The following is a 19,466-nucleotide window of genomic DNA, read 5'->3' as shown; positions in this document are numbered from 1 at the left end:
AAAGACCACACCATTGCAACTATCAACAATTTGAAAATGGGTCTTGACTGATGACACATGTTAAAACGAACGGAAATGCGCCTTGCCAAGATGGGGAGGGGAGTGAAGGGGAAAGTAAGAACATGAATCATGTAACAATGAATAACTTTTCTAAAAAATAAAAATTATTTTTAAAAAAAAGGATTTACATTTATTTATATGACACGCACATATCTTTATATCAGAACTATTATTATAATTTATGATAATAAATTATAATTTGTTATAATATAATATACATAAATATAATATAATATAATAAATAAAAAATAAAAAAACTATATTATAATAGATCCCAACCTAGCCTGTGGATGATTTTGAATGCATAAGCACACCAGTACTTCATTTGGCTCCAATAATATGCAAGGAGAATCATATCACAAGCAAACACCGAATTCGATTGAATAAAAAGCGTCACATAAAGATGGCCCCGTTTCTCAGTTGTACGTAGAGGCTGTAGAAGAGGCTTCATCCTCCCTAAGGCAGACACCTGAAGCAGCGCTCCCGGGCGCCTAGCTCCGGCCCGGCCCTGCCACTCCACACATCTGGCCAGCTGGTAACTTCCCGCAGTGCCCCGGGGGCGGCCACGAGAGGTAGCCGGAGTCCTGGGGCTCCATCGGCGTGGCTCCTCCTCCTAGGCTTTAGTTGCTAGGCTCGTGCGCGTTTCTTCCAACCACAGTCGCCCAGCTCCTGGGCGGATCCTGCTAGGAGCCTATTGGATGGAAGAAGGGGGAGAGATCATCCCTGCCCACCCCCTTCTCCCAAGAGAAAACCAGCGTGTCCTTGCTGCAGCAGTGCAGCTCCGGGGCTCCCCAAAGCTACAGCTACGTCGTGCCTGCCGAGGAAACTGGATCTCTTCTACGATCTACTGTGCCCCTATTCTTGGCTAGGCTTTGAGGTGACGTCGTGGAGGGGGGCTTAGGGCTTAGGGCTTAGAGCCTAGGAGGAGCACACCGGGCCAGTGGTTAGTCCTTGACCAATTCTGACTCTTCCAGCTACTGAGGAGCCTGGGTTTGTGTTGGGGAGATGAAGAAAGGGAGATTAGGGCTGACAGGTACCAGAGAGGAGATAGCGGAGAGGGAGAGGGAAAGAAAAAAGGAGAAAATACTGCAAGAAATCGTGTTCCCCACTCCCCACTCCCTTTGCGGGTCTTTTTCCCAAGTTGACCCACTTTCTTTACAGCAGCCTCCTCCTCCCTCTTTCTACATACCACTCCATTGGACTGGTTTCAACGTCTGAAGGACAGTTTCACCCTCCCTAGATGTCTTGGGAACAACTCAGCGGAGTGATGAGAGGGAAGAGGCAGGACCTGGCCGTGGGAGGACACTGGTTCCCTATCCCTGCAGGGCACGTGACCTGACTTGGATAAGGTTGCAGGGACCAAAAAGAGAGACTATGCCAACTTGAATCAACAGATTCTCCACTTGCCCCAGGTGGCCCATGCCCGGCTCCAAGGACCAGGAATTCTCCTGTTTCAAGCCCCTCTCCACACTCCTAAAAGTCTACACACAGCTCATGTCGTTTTGGTCTTCCCTAGCAGATCCTGTGTCGCTATCAGAACATCTGGAACATCAGCCTGCAACTTTGCCCAAGTTTCCTGGCAGCCATAATAACGGACACCGGTATGGAGGAGTACCAAGAGAAAGTGTGTGGTGGCCGGAGAATCCAAGTGCCCACCAAGGTGTTGTTAAAAAAAATAATAATTTTTTTTGAAGGGTCAGTCCAAAAGATCCGAACCCTGTGGGTTCTTACATTTCCGGCATCAGCTAGAAAAAGACCTTTTTTTCTCTTAACTCCCCAGTATATTGGATATAGAGGTTCTTTCCCCAGAGGCTTCAGTGGCCTACTGGAATGAAAACTCCTTGAGAACAAAAACTTGCTTCTTTTTGTATTTCCACAGCTTAGAAAGTTACCTTGCCCAAAGGAAGTATTTAATAGATGTTTGTAGAATTGAATGAAATACTCACCTGTAGGGAAATTATGGGCCCAACTCATACTTAGAAAAACTTCAAAAACAGGAATATATGAAGAATGAACTCCAGTACTTGGGGAAATTTTGTCAAGTTCCTATTGAAATTCCCAGGGATCTTTGAGGAGTGCTCATAGATAAAGGTGGGCACATTATGTGTTTGTGTGAGTAAATGGAGGGAAGGAGAGCAGTGAAGATGGGTTATGACAGAGCAAGGGCCTACCAGGAAGAATATGAGCCAAAGAAGAGGCTGCAGGGCTAAAAGGGCTCCGGGGTACTGAGAGGTAAAGAAAACTTGTTCTGAAGATGGAAAGAATTTTGGCTGCTTAAATCAACATGTCTGGATAATTAGGGAATTGTAGAAAAATAGAAATGTGAGTATATGAGAGATATCTGGCAATAAGAACACTTGATTTCAGTGAACCCAGAGGGAAAAGATGATAACCAATGGAAAAAGCAGAAAGTGAATTTTACATGTTATATATATTAAAATATTATTTAATATATGATAATTATATCTTATAATTATAGAATATACATCATATATATGTGAAAGAGAGGAAATGATATCTAGAGAAAGAGTCAGTATGCTATAGCAAACCAGTTTCTAGGCTGGAAGTCTATAGCAACCTGGGTTCAAATCTTTCCTCTCAACACTAAATACAGGTTATGACCATAAAAAAAGATCATATAACCTCTCTCAGCCTCAGCTCTTCATCTGGAAAATGGGGATGATAGTATCTAAAATTCTACCTCATAGTGTTGTTATGAGATTAAATGTGGTAAAGAACTTTGGAAACCTTAGAGGGTTTTATAAATCTCATTTGTTATTATTGTTATTCATTCCCCACCCATCTCTGGCTTCTTTCCTTCAGGGAGCCTGAATGCTATGGGATTCCTCACTTCTGTTCATATAGACTACCCTGAGATGTTGGAGAAAGTGTCTCCAAGAGTTGTGGATGCGCATCTGGTCAAGGGTGAAAAGCTCATTTCCCATCCATCTCACCTCCCTAACTCCTGGGTTCAACTGCCTAAAATTACCCTCCTCTAGATGGTAGATGAAACCAATTCTTGCGACTGTATACCTTTATAGTACTCCATCAGATTGATATTTAAAACATCAATATTTTCCCTGTACCTATATCCATAACTATATATATCCCCTCATACTCTCTGGTCAATTCTTCTTGTCTCCCCAACTCTGCATTCTATCTGTTACTCCCAGGATGAAGATATCACAGAACCCTGGAGCATCCAGTCAGTAAGTATTCCAGCTTTGCCCTTATTTCCCCTAAATGAAGTCTGAAGTTGTTAGAGGACAAATGAAGGTCATTTTTTAAAGTGGAAGATAGCATTGTGCTCTAGGTAATATGGTATCTGAGAAGAAGGGCACAAATGACTAGAGGGTGGAGCCCAAGAGGACTTGGAGGAAGAAGATACCCAAAGTAAAATCTTTACCTGGTGAAATGGAAATCCTAGTTGAAACTCATCTGAAAAGAGTCCTCTGTGACACAAAAAGGAAAAAGGCAGTGAAATGTATAGGAACACTCAGACAATGAGAGGGAAGGCATTTAGGAGCTCCTTGGATGAGAGGACACTCATCATGTTAAAAGTTCTAAGATCTAAGAACCAACCTGCCATGTACGTGGAAAGTCTGGAAGTAATTCCCTAAAAGGCTGAAAATAGTAGTATTTATTGGTCTGAGAGACAGATAAGAATAACTCAAAACAGTGATTTTTCTTTTAGCCAGAAAGAAGATGATGAAAGCTTTCATTAGGCAGATCTAAACAACAGGTTCTATTTGTGGAATTAAAATAAAAAGCCAGTCTTTAACCATCTTGAGTCAAATCTAGGGGCAGCTAGGTGTCACAGTGGATAGAGAGCCAGGCCTGGAGTCAGAAGACCTGGGTTCAAATTGGGCCTTAGATACTTCTGAGCTATGTGACCCTGGACAAGTCACATAACTTCCACTGCCTAACCCTTACTACTCTTCTGCCTTGGACTGAAATATTTTGAAAGGAGGCAGCAAATAATATTAGAAAGAATAGTCCTGAGAGAGGAGTTAGGAGACCTTTGTAACACTGTGTCAAAATCTCTGACTTTGGACAAGTAATTTTTCCACTCTGGTTCTCAGTTTTCTTATCTGTCAAAAAATGGAGTTAGACTAGATTATCTCTTAGGTCCTGAGTAGCTTGGAAGTCCAGTGGAAGGAAATAAGCATGTTTTTAGGATTCTTTCAGGAGCAAAAACAGAATTTTTTTTTCTTTTCTTAGGTCCATGACCAGGATGAATTCAGTCTTAGAAATGAATCCCTCCAGGAGTAACTAGATGGCTCAGTGGTTTAAGAATTATGCCCAAGGACAGGAGGTCCTGGGTTCAAAATCTATCATCACAAACTCCCTAGATATGTGACCCAGGGCAAGTCCTTTAATCCCATCACTTAGTCCTTACCTCTCTTCTGCCTGGGAACCAATTCATAGTATTGATTCTAAAAAGGAAAGTAAAGGCTTTTAAAAAAAAAAAAAAGAAGAAGAAGCGAATCCCTCCCACTCCTTTTCAACTTGTTCTATTTTCCTTCCCCACCCACCAGGCTGCAGAGGAAGCAGGATTTTCTAGAAAGCAGGCTATGAGTCTATTGAAAAAGAGTTCAACTGAAGAAGTGAAGAACAAGCTAAGAGAGAACACAAATAAAGTCTACAAATATGGGGTGAGGAGCCTTTGTTTCCTATGTCCCCAAACCAGCCCATGATCCTTGAAGACACTGGATAAGGAGCTATTATAAAGCTTAGGATTTCTTCCTGCAAACCCACTTTCCCAAGATAACACTTTCCCATTCCTCACCAACACCAACCTCTGAAAAGAAGGAAAGGAAGAAAATGACTCAGAATAGAAGAGATGAGATAGAGAGGGATCAGTGTTAAGAGGCAGAGACAGAGAATCTCTTGCCTATCCCCTGCATGATCCTTTATTATCTGCACTGATACTGGCCCCCCACTTCCACTTCCCTTCATCATTCTAAGTCAGCATTGACTCCCATCCTTTAAGGTCTTCTTCCTTGCTTTTTCTGTATTGCACTCTGATCTCTCTTTCTCCAGGCCTTTGGACTGCCCACAATAGTGGCCCACATGGATAACAAACCCTGCCTCTTCTTTGGCTCTGACGGGATGGAGATGCTGGCCTACCTGCTAGGTGAGTTGGAGTCACTTTCCCTTAACATCATTAAAACATTCCTTGCCCTACAGCTCTGCCTACTGGCCAAATTTACCACTGAGGAGGGGTTTAGAGGTAGCAGGTATTCTTGGACAAGTTTTTATTAAGTTTCCAAGAGGCAAAACCTTATACTGGACACTTCAAATAGGAATGGGGCTCTGTCTTTAAAAGTGGAAACAATCTTTGTTGTAAGACAACCATATGTATTATAGAACATATAGAGAAACCATCTGCTCCTTGAAACTAAGAATGTTCCCCTGGGTCCTTGAGCAAGAGAAGGGAAGAGGGAAGAGAATAATGGGCAGCATGCTTGCCCAGGACCCAGGGACTCCCTTCCTTTAGGACCATCTGTAGAAGATGCATGGTTTTCTTCATCCAGGGGAACAGTGGCAGGGCCCAGTGCCCCAGGCTTTGAAAGGCAAACTCAAAATAATTGAATAGAAGGAGGAGCTGCCCAACCCTAGGAAACAGGTCCTCCCTTCCCACAATGTCCCCAACATGGAATCCAGGATACCGGGGTTCTTCATTCCCATATTCTCATGTTTGAAGGAAATGTGGTATGGCATCCTGAACTTACAGCCCTGGGGTTGTCTTATTCCTTCTGCTCACAAGTGCCTTAGGTAGGGCCCTTCATTGTTACAACAAAATAAACCGCCTGCTGGGGAAGGTTTTTGTGTGTCTATCATTATTTTGGGGTTTTTCCTGTATTTTGATTCAGCATCAAAACTTATTCTGCTCCAGGTTCATAAAAAGGCTGTTTCAAGACATCTAGGTAGCTCAATAGATTGAGAGCCAGGCTTAGAGACAGGAAGTCCTGGGTCCAAATCTGACCTCAGATACTTCAGTCACTTGACCCCCATTGCCTAGTCCTTACCACTCTTCTGCCTTGGAAACAATACACAGCATTGATTCCAAGATGGAAGGCAAGCGTTTAAATATTAAAATTTAAAAATAAAAATTTTCCAGAGAATCCTAGCTTTGGTCAATCATGAGGCTAACTCATTTGGTACTTCTTATGGTTAGCCAGAGGACCTGAGATTGGGCCAGCTCTAATGAAGTGTAAAAACTATACAGACCAGAGTTGGGCCATGCCTGATATATTTTTTTTAAACCCTTAACTTCTGTGTATTGGCTCCTAGGTGGAAGAGTGGTAAGGGTGGGTAATGGGGGTCAAGTGACTTGCCCAGGGTCACACAGCTGGGAAGTATCTGAGGCTGGATTTGAACCTAGAACCTCTCGTCTCTAGGCCTGACTCTCAATCCACTGAGCTACCCAGCTACCCCTATGCCTGAGATTTGATTGTACTTAGGGAACCATTGCCATGAGCTGGAGACTCTGGAGTGACCAGAACTCAGAAATAATGAGCTGGAAATTGACTTGCCTTTAGCCAAAGGGACCGAATCATACTCCTGACTGAAATATGAGCATAGTATCACAGGACTGGGAGAAGCCTCAGAGGCCAACTACTGCAACTCATACCTAAACAGAAATTTCCTCTACAATATATATTATAAGTTGTCGGCCAGGTCTGAAGACTTGGCAATGGGGAACCCATTCCCTCCCAAAGCTTCCCATTTTTCTTTTTAATATTGATAATTCTTAAGATCATTTTCTTTACTTCAAGCCTTTATCTCTCCAATATCCACTCATTGCTTCTAGCTCTGCCATCCAGCACTAAATAAAAAAATAAAAGCTCTAATTCCCTTTCTACAGAATACATGGTATAGAATACTTGATGATAGATGACATGTTTCCACTAAAGCTTCTTGTGTCTAGGCTAACCATCACTACAGCCTTCTATTTATCCCCATAAGATATGCTCTCTAGGCCCCTTAACATTTTAGCCCTCTTCCTCTGTATATGCTCCAACTTGGGAATTTCTTTCCTAAAAATTACCCAATCACATCTACAGTCTAAGGACCCAAAGGCATATAAGGCTATTTTTTGACTGGGTCTGCAGACTTGGGTACCCTTGGATCTAGTTGCCGTATTGTACTATTTATTCTTTTGAGTCAGCCTTCCCTTATTGTCCTCCTTGAAGAGTATTTATCTTCCAGTATTAGAATATTCTCCCTAAGCAGTGCGACTCTGCCTTGTTCTTGTTAAAATTCCAACATAACTAGGAAAAAGCCCTTTTTTGTAGCATTTTTTCCTGAAACTTAGCTAATTTGGGGGCTTTTGTATTATTTCATATTCATCATTTTGCAAAGAACATTGGAAGTCACCTGATGCAACCTCCATTCCAAAATAAGTATCTTTTTTACTTTCCAGCTCTGTGACGACACCTTATACAATAGCTTCAATAGGCTGCCCTCAGAAACAATAGATATTCTTTCTGTAAAGGAATTTTGCACAGTATTTCTAGAACTCATTCTTTCAGGAATCTCTGAAGGATTCTGGAATCTGAATGTAATTCTGGAAAAAATATTGAGTGTGATAACTAGAGAGAAACAGTGACCACACAGAAAGTGTTAAGATAACTTCTCTGTTGAGAGAAATTAATTTGTAACTTGTAAAGAAACAGTTATTGATTTGGGGAATAGTCAGGAAGTCTCAAAAATCAAAGAGAAATGGAAATGGATAAATACAGATAGAGAGAAAAGAGCATTTTAAGCCTTTGCTATATGTCAGGTACCTTGCTAAGCACTGGGGATGCATATGAAAACAAGATTGCCCCTGTCCTTAAAAAGTTTAAATTATAATGGGAGAAGATGACACACAGATATTGGAAAGAGATGGGGAGGAGGGGCCCATTGGAGAGGGGACTGAAGAAAGTGGCGTGGTGGCCAGGTTCTTGGCAAGATGATGATGATTATGGCTAACATTAAATAGTGTTTTCTATGTACCAGGGACTATTCCTAGTGCTTTACTTTTTTTTTTTTTTCATTTGGTCCTCACGCCTCTGGGAAGGAGGTGCCATTATTACCCCATTTTACTGATGAGGAAACTGAGGCAAATAAGGGGTAAGTGGTTGGCCCAGGGTCCTATTCCTATTAAATGATAAGGCTACATTCTTACCTATCAGAGGAAGCAGCCAGAAATAGATTCCTAATTTCTGAAGGCATGAAAATAGTTGGAGACAAAAGGTGAACTAGAATAATGCTTGAAATTCTGGTCAGTGTATTTCAGTAAACATACTAATAAATCAGAGATTGAATAGAAGAGAGCCATCTGGAAGATAATGAGCCTTGAGAACATGTCTGTCATATGAAGATATGCTCAAGTTACTAGAAATGGTTATTCTGTAGAAAAGATTTAAGAGATAATGGCTACCTAGAAGTATTCAGAAAGGAGATGAGAATTGTTCAATTTGACTTCTCCTAGGATAGAATGAGGGAAATTCGGACTTGATGTCAATCAACAAGCATTTATTAAGTGTAACCCCTGTCCCAGGCAATTGGTTTCGACTTAACACGTGCTAGGTATTGAACTAAGAAAGGCCAAAAAAGTAGCCCCTGGGAAGGGAAGGGAAGGGAAGGGAAGGGAAGGAAAGGAAAGTCTAATGGGGGAGACCACATGTAAATAATTACAAACAAGTTGTAGATTGGGTAATTAGAGATCATCTCAAAGGATAATGCCATCTGCTTCTACTGGAAATCTTCAAGCAAAGACAAGCTGACCACTTGCCAGGTATGGTATAGAAGCTTTGTTTTTCAGTCAGTGGGTTGTACTGGAAGGCTTTTGAGTTCCCTTCCCATTCTGACTTTCTGTGATTGTGTTGAAGGCAAGGGCAAGAGATGGGGCTGAGGAGTGACTGGGAGTCAAGGACAGATCAAGAGCCAAACAAACCTTGTATTTGTGGAATAAGGGAGCTGAGACTTAAGGGACAGAAATAAACAAAAAATGAGAAACAGGGTCAGGTTCAAGCAGCTTTCTTCCTTAGGGTACAGCCTTATATCGAGCCTTGAGATCACTTTGTATAGTGTAGTTTATAAGAGGACATCCAGTGCTGGAATAAAGTAGAATCAACCTAAAGCAGAATCCTCATCCTCTCTACATCCACCTATTTCAAATCATATCATCGTGGACTTTCTATTCTTCCACACACTCCTCCTCTTTCACAAATTTATTTTCTTGTTGTGAATGCCCTTGAAATTCATTTTAGCCTTGTTTCACTTGTTTATAAATGTGATAAATGACTGTATATCATAAAATTATAGGATTTGGGACTGGAAAGCACTTGAGAAATCACCTACTCCAACTTTCTTATTTTCCATACACAGAAATTGAGGCTCAAAGAGATAAAGTAAGTTACCTAAGGTTACAAAATGAGAAGAAGAGTCTGGATGGCTACTGTCAGAGGAATGACCAAAATTACAGAGAAATTTCAGGCTCAGGTACAAACAGATGGTACTGGAAATGAAGATGGTCAAACAAGTCAGGTCCCTGGCAGAAGAGACAGTCTTGCTGGGCACTTCCTACCCCCTACTCCCTAATCCATCTGCACTTTTCTCTGCATTTACTCAATCATAGATTGTTAGATAATCCCTCTCACTTTAAAGATGAGGAAACTGAGCCCTGCTTTTAAGTGACTTGTTCAAGGTCATGCAACTTGTAAGTGGGAGAGTTAGGTTTCAACTTGGGCTTAGTCATTTCAAGGCCAGTGATCTTCACACTAATCCCCTTGAATTCAAGAATGATTATCTTGGGGCAGCTGGATGGCTCAGGGCAGTGATGGGCAAACTTTTTAAAGAGGGGGCCAAAGAAAAGGAAATGCTCATCTGTCTGTCTGTTTCTAAGGCAACTCTTTCTAAATTTCATTGTATTGTATCCTACTCATTGTATTCGTCAGATTAGGAATAACATTGCACAGCCAGATTGAACATTTCAGGGGGCCCTAATCTGGCCCTCAGGCTGTAGTTTGCCCATCACTGGCTCAGGGGATTAAGAGCCAGGTCTAGAGATGGGAGGTCCTAGGTTTAACTAGCCTCAGATACCTCCTAGCTGTGTGACCCTCTGCAAGTCACTCACCTCTCATTGCCTTTCTCTTACTGATTTTCTGCCTTGGAAACAATACACAGTATTGATTCTAAGATGGAAGGTAAGGGTTTAAAAAAAAGCAAGCATTCCTTTAGTCACTTCAGTCATTCATCAATCAAACACACTCACAGAGCCCCCAGATCTACAATTTCTCTGGAGTCTCCTCCTCCCTGCAACATAGTAAGAAGGAACAGTATGAGATGAGACAAAAGAATGTTACAAAAGGATGAACAAGCATATACCTACAAAAATAAAACAACCAAGTTGCCCCAAAACAAAGAGGTATAGAATCAAACACATGGAAGGGATGAGCCAATCTCTCTTTTCTTCTTCTCTCCAGTCCTGTTCCGTCTCCTCCCACTCCTCAGTCCCTGAAGATTATGAGTAAACCAGAGATTGTCAAGAATTGGTCAGGAATAGAACAGCTAGGTAGCTCAAATCCTATCATGGGATTCAAAACCAATTTCCTGGGAGAAGAAAAGGAAAGAGACTCCAATGATTTCAAACAATCTTTAATTCTGGAAGTCTATACTTTTTTTCCTGAAGCTGATATACCTCTCTACATCTCAGTTTCTTCATCAACATTCATTCATTCCTGAAGTGCAAGGAGTCTTATTTTCTTTATTCAGATGTGGACAGCAAGCATTCAAGGCACAAAGGGCTCTAGTCTTCTCCCACTCCACCCTTTTTCTCCCTAGAGATAGGAGGGCCTGGGTTCACATACATCTTCAAACACTTCCTAGGTATATGACCTGGGCAAATCACTTAACACTTATTGCTTCGCCCTTACTGCTCTTCAACAGTGGAACCAACATTTAGTATTAATTCAAGACAGAAGTTAAGGATTTAAAAAAAATTGGTGGGAAAGTGGAAGTGGGGTTTAGAAATAGGAATTCTGAACACAGGGAGGTAAGAAGGAAGTCTGTTCTATTTGTAATGACAAAGGCACAGTTGGTTACTTCAAATTATTTTAAAAAATAGCTAAGGAAGTATTAGCCCCAACTCTCCCATTGCCCATTCCATGAGAGAGACAGAAAGGGATCATCAGAACCCCTCACATTGTTAAATAATAAAACCTTATGCTGGAATAGCATTTCACAAAATGATAGCCAGCCATTCCTAGGGCCTTTGACTCCCTCCTCCCTCCATGGGCCTCCCCTCTCCTCAGCCCCTCCATCTCCCACCCAGCCCTAATTCTGCCTCATTTAGATGACACACACCCTTCAAAGTACCCTTTCCTAGGATTCCCTCCTGTGGCCACTTAGAGACCAGCAATAAATACCTCCTACTATGGGAATAAGAAGCCTGGGAGGTGAGGAAGAACACACAATTCAATCGAGTTCTCTCCAACACTCTCAACTTCCCTTAGCCTTTGCCTTGTTTATCTACTAACCCAAAAGGTTGACAGAATCATAGGATCATAGATTTAGAAGTAGGAGGAATCTTAGAACTCATCATTTGGTCTTACTCATTTATTTTATGGATGGAAAATGAGGCCCATGGTCACTTCTCCAAGGTCACATGGGTACCAAGTAGCAAGACTTCAAATCCTATGATGGGATTCAAATCCAATTTTCTGATTCCAGATTCAGGTTTCTTTCCACTGCATCATATCACATCATCATTACTCCCCTATATCTCAGACATACACCCTGACCAAGGGAGAGGAGAGACATTCCAACAATAGTTAACTCTGGAAGTCTGTACATTTTTCTTTTTCTTTTTCTTTTTTTTTAAACCCTTGTACTTGGGTGTATTGTCTCATAGGTGGAAGATTGGTAAGGGTGGGCAATGGGGGTCAAGTGACTTGCCCAGGGTCACACAGCTGGGAAGTGGCTGAGGCCGGGTTTGAACCTAGGACCTCCTGTCTCTAGGCCTGACTCTCACTCCACTGAGCTACCCAGCTGCCCTTTCTTTTTCTTTTTTAATTAATTTATTTAGAATATTTTTCCATCATTACATGATTCATGTTCTTTCTGTCTCCTTTTACCTCCCCCCTCCCAGAGCTGATGAGCAATTCCACTGGGTTACACATATATCATTGTTCAAAACCTATTTCCATATTACTAATATTTTCAATAGAGCAATCATTTAAAGTAAAAATCCCCAATCATATCTCTATCAAACCACATGATCGATCATATGTTTTTCTTCTGCATTTCTGTTCCCATAGTTCTTTCTCTAAATGTGGATAGCATTCTTTTTTTCAAAGTTCCTCTGGATTGTCCTGGATCATTACCTTGCTACCAGTAAAGAAGTCCATTATATTTTATTGTGCCACAGTGTATCAGTCTCTGTGTACAGTGTTATCCTGGTTCTGCTCCTTTTGCTCTGCATCAATTCCTGGAAGTCATCCCAGTTCACATGGAATTCCTCCAGTTCATTATTTCTTTGAGCACAATAGTATTCCATCACCAGCATATACCACAATTTGTTCAGCCATTTCCCAATAGAGGGACACCTTCTCGTTTTCCACTACAAAGAGCACAGCTATAAATATTTTTGTATACATATTTTTCCCTATGATCTCTTTGGGGTACAAACCCAGCAGTGAATGCTGGATCAAAAGGCAAGCAGTCTTTTAAAGTCCTTTGGGCATAGTTCCAAATTGCCCACCAGAATGGGTGGATCAGTTCACAACTCCACCAGTAGTGTATTAATTGGACATTTTTCTTGAAGCTGATATGGCCTTCTGCAACCCAGTTTCTTCAACAACATTCCTCATTCCTGGAGTGCAAGGAGTCTTTTTTTTTCTTTATTAGGTCTGAACTGCAAGCACTCAAGGCACAGAGTGCTCCAGGCTTCTCCCACTCCACCCTCTTTCTCCCTTCAGATTGACTAAAGAATGAGCTCTGGATTCCCCCAATCCTTGTCTGAAGAAGGTAATGTTCACTATTGTAAAGGGCTAAACCCAAGAAACCTGGAGGTCATGCATGTCAGGATTATTGTAGTTAGTTAGGGAATGACTACTGCGAGATCCAGGACACTTTGCCCCTATGTGCAAAGAGCTGGGGAGGTAAGGTGGAGAAGCCACTCCCATTTAAGTTCTTGGAGGGTGGAGGTGGAGGTAGGAAAGCTATACACAGAGGTGGGGCTGAATGTCAGAGTTCAAGAAGGGGAAAAAAGTAGGGGTTTCCAGCAGAGATAAGAACCTTAGGGACTGGGGCAGAGGAAAGGGGTGGGGCTGGCGGACTCCTCCCCTAATGCCTCCTGATTTCAGAGGAGACTGCCCCAGACAAGTGGAGATATACTTACCTGCTGGACCCCGGTGGCTGAAGATGAAGAAAGAAGAGAGCCTCTAACTTGGGGGATGGGGGAGGTAACCATCTCTTTTTCTTGGCCCCTTTCCCTGACCAAAGAACTCTGCTGCTCCTGGATTTGGCTGTAGGAGTGGGGAGGGGGAGGATATAAAATACCAAAGTGGGCTGAGATCCCACCTAGGCATTAAGGAAAGGGTTTTCTGTTTTAGATTCTGGGTGGAGACTTAGGGATCCTGACCTCAAGAAAGATTCTGGAACAAGGAGGCATAGGCACATTTGGGGACGAGGGTAGAGAAAGGGTTTGGGCTTCTGTGTCCTACTTCTTTCTGAGATTCCCTATCATGTATCCCAGTATCTGGGTTGCTTTGTCCTGGTAGGTGGAGCCTGACAGTCATGGGACCAGAAGGGGATGACAAAGCCATCCAAAGGGGACAGAGACTGGGAAGAGGGAGGGAAAAATTGGCATTTTTGTTGGTGGGAGGTGTGTGTGTGGGGGGCAATATTACAGGGAATCAATAGAGTAAAGACACCGGACCCCCTTACCTAGATTTCAGAGATGCCTGTATACATTGAGGCCTGAGGCAATATCTGCTGTGTCCAAAGCACTGGAAGGTAGAGAGGATAGGGGCTACTAAGGAAAACTTTACTAGGGGAAAGAAGACAAGGGGTACCAGCCAGGCAATGTCAGAGCCTCAAATGTTTAATCAGCAGGGTAGACACAATTAACCCAGTGTCAGGAGAGAGAAAAGAATTCTGGGTTATTTCCTTCTCTGTGATATTGATTATATCATCAATATTAGTCATACAAATCCTTAGCTTTCTGCTGTGCTCCCATAATGTGATTGGTACAGAACAGGAGTTCTTAACCTTTTTTTTGTGTCATAGCCCCCTTTGGCAGGCTGGTACATTTCAGTTAAAGAGTAGTCAAAAGAAATATCTAATTTTTTTCTTATCCCAAGTTTACGAATCCCCTGAAATCTATCCCAGTCCTTTGCTAATAAAAGTATAAAAATACAGAATGTGGTCCACCTGATATTTGACACCATTTCCCACTTCTCTCCTCCACCCTCCCAAAAGTTTCTCTCTCCATCCTGACTCTGCTAGTATAGACATAGCAATTATTTCTCTTTTTCATTTCAAAGCAATTTATTCTGCACATCAGAAGCAAATAAGCATATTATCAGGACTATTTACAGTTAAAAATTAATTTCTAGGTAAACATAGTTCTAGCATCCTGTTAGTTTCTCCTTCTCTATGCTCTTCTAGTCTCTGAATGTTCCTTTGCCTCTCTTTTTTTCAGGAGCCTAGGCAGGGGCAATGTTGCCATGTCTATCATGGGGGAGCCAAGCAAAGCTATTCGCATTCATGTGCTGTATCTTCATCCTCATAGGGTTTGTTGTGTTTCGCCTGCATCCGGGAATATTTGTTGCTCATTTCATCTTCATTATAGGTGCATTCCTTCTCTTTCTCTGTCTCCTCTCTTGCTTCATGGAATGGGGGCTCCCAGCAATGAGAAGAGAAACTACAGGGGCCTTGAGCTCAGCACGGTAAGTTAGGGGTAATGAGAATGGATGGAGGCACATCTGTGCCTTTGGCACTTTCCACCAACCCTGATCACACATGTCTCAGCTACAGGTGGCCTGCTTCTCTATGCCAAGGGCATTGCCAGTGATAAGAGTGGGATTTTAAACTTTCTCTTTGTGAGCTTAGAGAATGGCAGGGAAGGAAATACAGCGGCCCACTTCTCTTTCCCTTCATTTTACCAATCTATTCCCATTGTCCAGCTTTTTGTAGGGAAATGTTGATTATGGGATGACAATAGGGGGAGCCCATTTGGAAACTGTTACCGTAGGCTCAGAAAGGGGAAGAACTAGCAAAAGGAATCATTTAGAAGTGAGACAATCCCAAGGATCTTCTAGGACTTGGTCAGAAGTACTGACCCTGTCTATCTCTTTCTCAGGGACAATGAAGCCTTCGAAGTACCAAACTATGAGGAAGCTGTGGTATCGTCGATCCAGGTCCCCAACTCAGGTTTGGGTGAGCCCCCACCCTACAGCACTGTGATTCCCTCACAGCTTCAGGAAGAAGAATCTAACCATCTGGCAGGACTCACAGGAGCCAGCATAGAAAGGCAGAGGAGGTCAGAAGGTACAATGACCCAGACAGAAGGTTCTTTGGGCACTCCAAACAATCTCCAGCTTCCAGAACACCCAATAGAGTCTGAAATACCACCATTGCAAAGTCTGCCAGGTATGGAGCCTCTTACTCCACCTCCAGCATATGAGCTCAGACCTGGTCACCATGATATCAATGATGACAATGTTTTTGATGATGATAGCGTATTCTATGAGGACTGACAACTCTCTAAACACGTAAGATCTAACAATCAATGAGTGGTTTTTTTTCCACCAGGATCACATGAGCAGGGACTGGTACCTGGCAAGAGGAAGAGGGCATCAGGGTGGCTTCTTCTTTATGATAAGACTGGCACCTCTATTTTGTCTCCATGCTTTGTGCCCGCAATGATAGTGGCTTATCCCTATTGTCATCCCATAACTAACATTCCCCTACAAAAAGCTGGATGATGGGGGTAGCTGGTGAAACCATGAGGAAAGGGAAGCAGGGCTGCTGCATATCCTACTGGTCATCCTCTAATTTCCCAAGAAGGAATAGGAGTTGGAGGAACTGGGTTTAAAACCCAACTCCTAGCACCAAGTATGACTTTGGACAAGTCACCTAATAACCAAATGTTGCAGTTGAAAGAGAATACAGAGGTAAGCTAGTTCAACCTTAAATGAGAAGAAATCCTTTTTATGATATCCCTGGCAAGATGTCAATCAATTTCTCTTTGAAAACCTCCGGTGAATGGGAATCCACTTCATGAAGCAGCCCTCTCTACTTTGGGACAGTTCTCATTGTTTACAAAGTTCTTCCTTCTAGAGAGCCAAAAACTGCTTCTCTCAAATTTCTACCCATTGTTTCTCTCTTTATGACCAAATAGAACTCCTCTCATTCTTCTTCTTATAAAGCATCACTAACAAGAGAGCCATCATGTTCTCCCTAACATGCTTCCTAAGTCTTTTCTTTCCCCAGATAAACATTATTTCTTCAGTTAGTACTCATTTAACATCTTCCCCAATCTTCTCACTCTATCCTTCATAAAATATTGTACTCAGAAATAAACATAATACTCAAGATGTGAATGGACCAGGGCAGAGTACAGAGAATTATTACTTTCCTTGTTCTGTCCAGTCTACTTCCATTAATTTAATCTAAGATTTCATTAACTTTTTTTGGCTGCTATGTCATACTGTTGATTTATGCAACTTGTTGACCCCTAAGACTCTTAAATGTCTTTTTAAAAACTCCAAATCCTTATATCTTCCTTCTTTATTTGATTTTTGTGGCCATGAGGACAACTTTATATTTAACTCTATTAAATGGCATCTTATTAAATTCAGTTTTAAAGTCTCAGATGACAAAGCCTTAGTTTCTTCCTTCTTAAAATCAGAATACTTCTTATGTTAACTAATTCAGCGTTATGAAGATCAAATGAGAAAAAAGCACGTAAAGTGCTTTGTAAACAGTAAATGTCAATATATCATGATTTAATTATCATGCTGTCCTCCCACTCACTCACTCACTCAATCACATATTTATATGTTAACCACTATGTACCATTATATTAGGCATTGGTGATACAAGTAAGGATTAAAACATCTACTTGCAATAAGGATATATTCTAATAGAGGAGGCTACATGTGAAAATATATACAGTATCAAGTTAATAAATATATACATATATAATTTGTGTGCATATATACACTCACGCATATAAAATTTGTGTGTATAAGTATATACACACATAATTATATATATAAATATACATGCAATACATCTATATACATATATATTAAATACAAGGTAATGGAGAGAGAGCACTAGCATTTAGGGGTATCAGGAAAGTCTTCCTGAAGAAGATAATGTCTGAGTTACTTAAAGGAAAAGAGGAATTATGATGTGCTGGTAAATTGAGAATGCATTCCAAGCATGAGGAGCAGCCAATGATAAGGCACAGAAAGATGAGTGACATAGGGTTTGGCTGGATTACAGAGTATAGGAAAGGGAAGAATATGTTGATGTCAAACATTGTGTCAGTGTTATAGAAATGCTCTAGAAGCAAAAAGGACTAAGATTTGGTAAATGTTTGCATATTTGGGGTTAGGAGTCTAGAATAGTTCTGAGATTATGAACCTGAAACCCTGATAGGATGCTGGTGCCTTTGACTTAAACAGGGAAGTTTAGACAAGGGGACAGAATTATGATGTAGGGAGAAAATGAGTTCAGTTTTAAACATATTGAATTAAAGATGTCTGAATGCTGGACTTGTCAGGAAAACCAAAGATCAAATTCTTACTAGCTATGAGCCATTTAACCTGTCTGTCTTAGTTTTTCCATATGTAAAACAGGGATAACAATGGCATCCACTTTTTATGATTGTTGTGAAAATCAAATGAGATGTTTTTAAGAACTTTGCAAACCATATATGTATACACATATAAACTCTATACAAATTATAATAGATGATTTAATGAGGCATTAAAAAATTTATCTAGGGGGCATCTAAGTGGCTCAGAATTAATTGTTCATAGGCAATGGATTTCAGTGAAGGAAACTGTAAATTGCTACATAGATGTGAGCAATTATTATTATTATTCCTAAGGAAGTTGGAGGAGGCCTTCTGTTAAGATCATGGCTAGTAAGTTATGTGTTCTTGGCTCAGAGGTTAGCAGATTCATAAGCCCTTCGCAACTGGAGTCAGGAAGTCAAACCAAAGCACAGCATATTGCATCAAAAGGGAGTTAGGAAAAAAAAAGGCAGGATGGGAGAGTTAGGAAACCTGAATTCTAACCCAGACTGTGATAATATTAGGCAAGTTAATTTACTAGATAAATGAATAAGACCTTCATTAAATATTTACTAGTATAAAGCATATGCTAAGTTCTGAGGATGAAAATGAAAAATGAAAAAATGAGGCAATCCTTGCTTTCTAGGAATTCCATTTTAATGGAGAAGATGACATATATGAATGCTGCAAGTGAGATAGAAAAGTCTCATAATCCTCAGGATACAGCAGCAAAGCAGATGCTTCTTCTTTCCTTCTTTCCTTCCTTCCTTCTTTTCCTCCCTCCCTCCCTCCCTCCCTCCCTCTTTCTCTCTTTCTTTCTTTCTCTTTCTCCCTTTCCTTATGTCTTAGAATCAGTATTGTGTATTGGTTCAAAGGCAGAATAGTGGTGAAAGCTGGGCAATGGGGGTCAAGTGGCTTGCCTAGGGTCACATAGGAAGTATATGATTTCAGATTTGAACCCAGGACCTCCCATCTCTGGGCCTAGCTCTCAATCCACTGAGTCACCCAGCTACCTCCAGATGCCTCTTCTTTAATGTCATTTCCACTAATAAAATATCAGTTTCTGGTGCTGCTACTCCACAGTGCCAAGGATTTTGGGGACAAAAATTTTCTTTTCCAGATCTCTAGCAGCTGTGTTTGCAAGACCAATAGGAGGAATTGCCAGGCTGCATCTTCACAGGGGCTGCTTCCCAGGAGTCATCACTGGGTTGGAAACATTGCTATTCCCTTTCAGGGATATATTGGTAGTGGTGATTTGAACTGTTCAGTACATATTGCCTCCAGTCTCTCCCTTAGAATGCCCTTGATGCTGGAGCAACTAGGTGGCTTATTGGATGGAGAGCCAGGCCAAGAGGGAGATCCTGAGGTCAAATGTGGTTTCAGACAGTTCCTGTGTGACTGAGCAAATCACATAATGTGGATTGCCTAACCCTTACTGCTCTACTGCTCTTCTGTCTTGGGACTGATTTGGATTCTAAGGCAGAAGGTAAGGGTTTTAAGGGGGGTGGGGGGAGGAAAGGGAAGGGAAGGGAAGGGAAGGGAAGGGAAGGGAAGGGAAGGGAAGGGAAGGGAAGGGAAGGGAAGGGAAGGGAAGGGAAGG

The 19,466-nt window shown here is 41.6% G+C and overlaps 1 protein-coding gene and 1 pseudogene across 1 annotated transcript; both read left to right on the top strand.

The window, feature by feature from the left end:
- The first annotated feature begins 1,479 nt into the window (after positions 1-1,479).
- Positions 1,480-5,888, top strand: LOC123248781 (annotated as a pseudogene).
- A 3,616-nt stretch (positions 5,889-9,504) lies between these two features.
- Positions 9,505-15,815, top strand: TMEM139 (transmembrane protein 139). Its single transcript, XM_044678993.1, has 3 exons — positions 9,505-9,555; positions 14,767-15,005; positions 15,419-15,815. Exons 1-3 carry the CDS (start codon positions 9,505-9,507, stop codon positions 15,813-15,815), a joined length of 687 nt encoding a protein of 228 aa, XP_044534928.1.
- Positions 15,816-19,466: the final 3,651 nt, after the last annotated feature.

The sequence above is a fragment of the Gracilinanus agilis genome, chromosome 5, assembly GCF_016433145.1.
Source record: "Gracilinanus agilis isolate LMUSP501 chromosome 5, AgileGrace, whole genome shotgun sequence".
NCBI classification, from domain to species: domain Eukaryota; kingdom Metazoa; phylum Chordata; class Mammalia; order Didelphimorphia; family Didelphidae; genus Gracilinanus; species Gracilinanus agilis.
The sequence above is the reverse complement of the archived record's forward strand: the minus strand, read 5'-3'. Positions and strand labels throughout refer to the sequence as shown.

Bases quoted from the DNA above. Each gene is read 5' to 3' on its own strand.
- TMEM139 (XM_044678993.1), top strand. From the start codon at position 9,505: ATGGCTACTGTCAGAGGAATGACCAAAATTACAGAGAAATTTCAGGCT. The intron at 9,556-14,766 runs GTACAAACAGAT...TCAGGAGCCTAG, and splicing joins CAGAGAAATTTCAGGCTCAG to GCAGGGGCAATGTTGCCATG. The intron at 15,006-15,418 runs GTAAGTTAGGGG...TCTCTTTCTCAG, and splicing joins GGGGCCTTGAGCTCAGCACG to GGACAATGAAGCCTTCGAAG.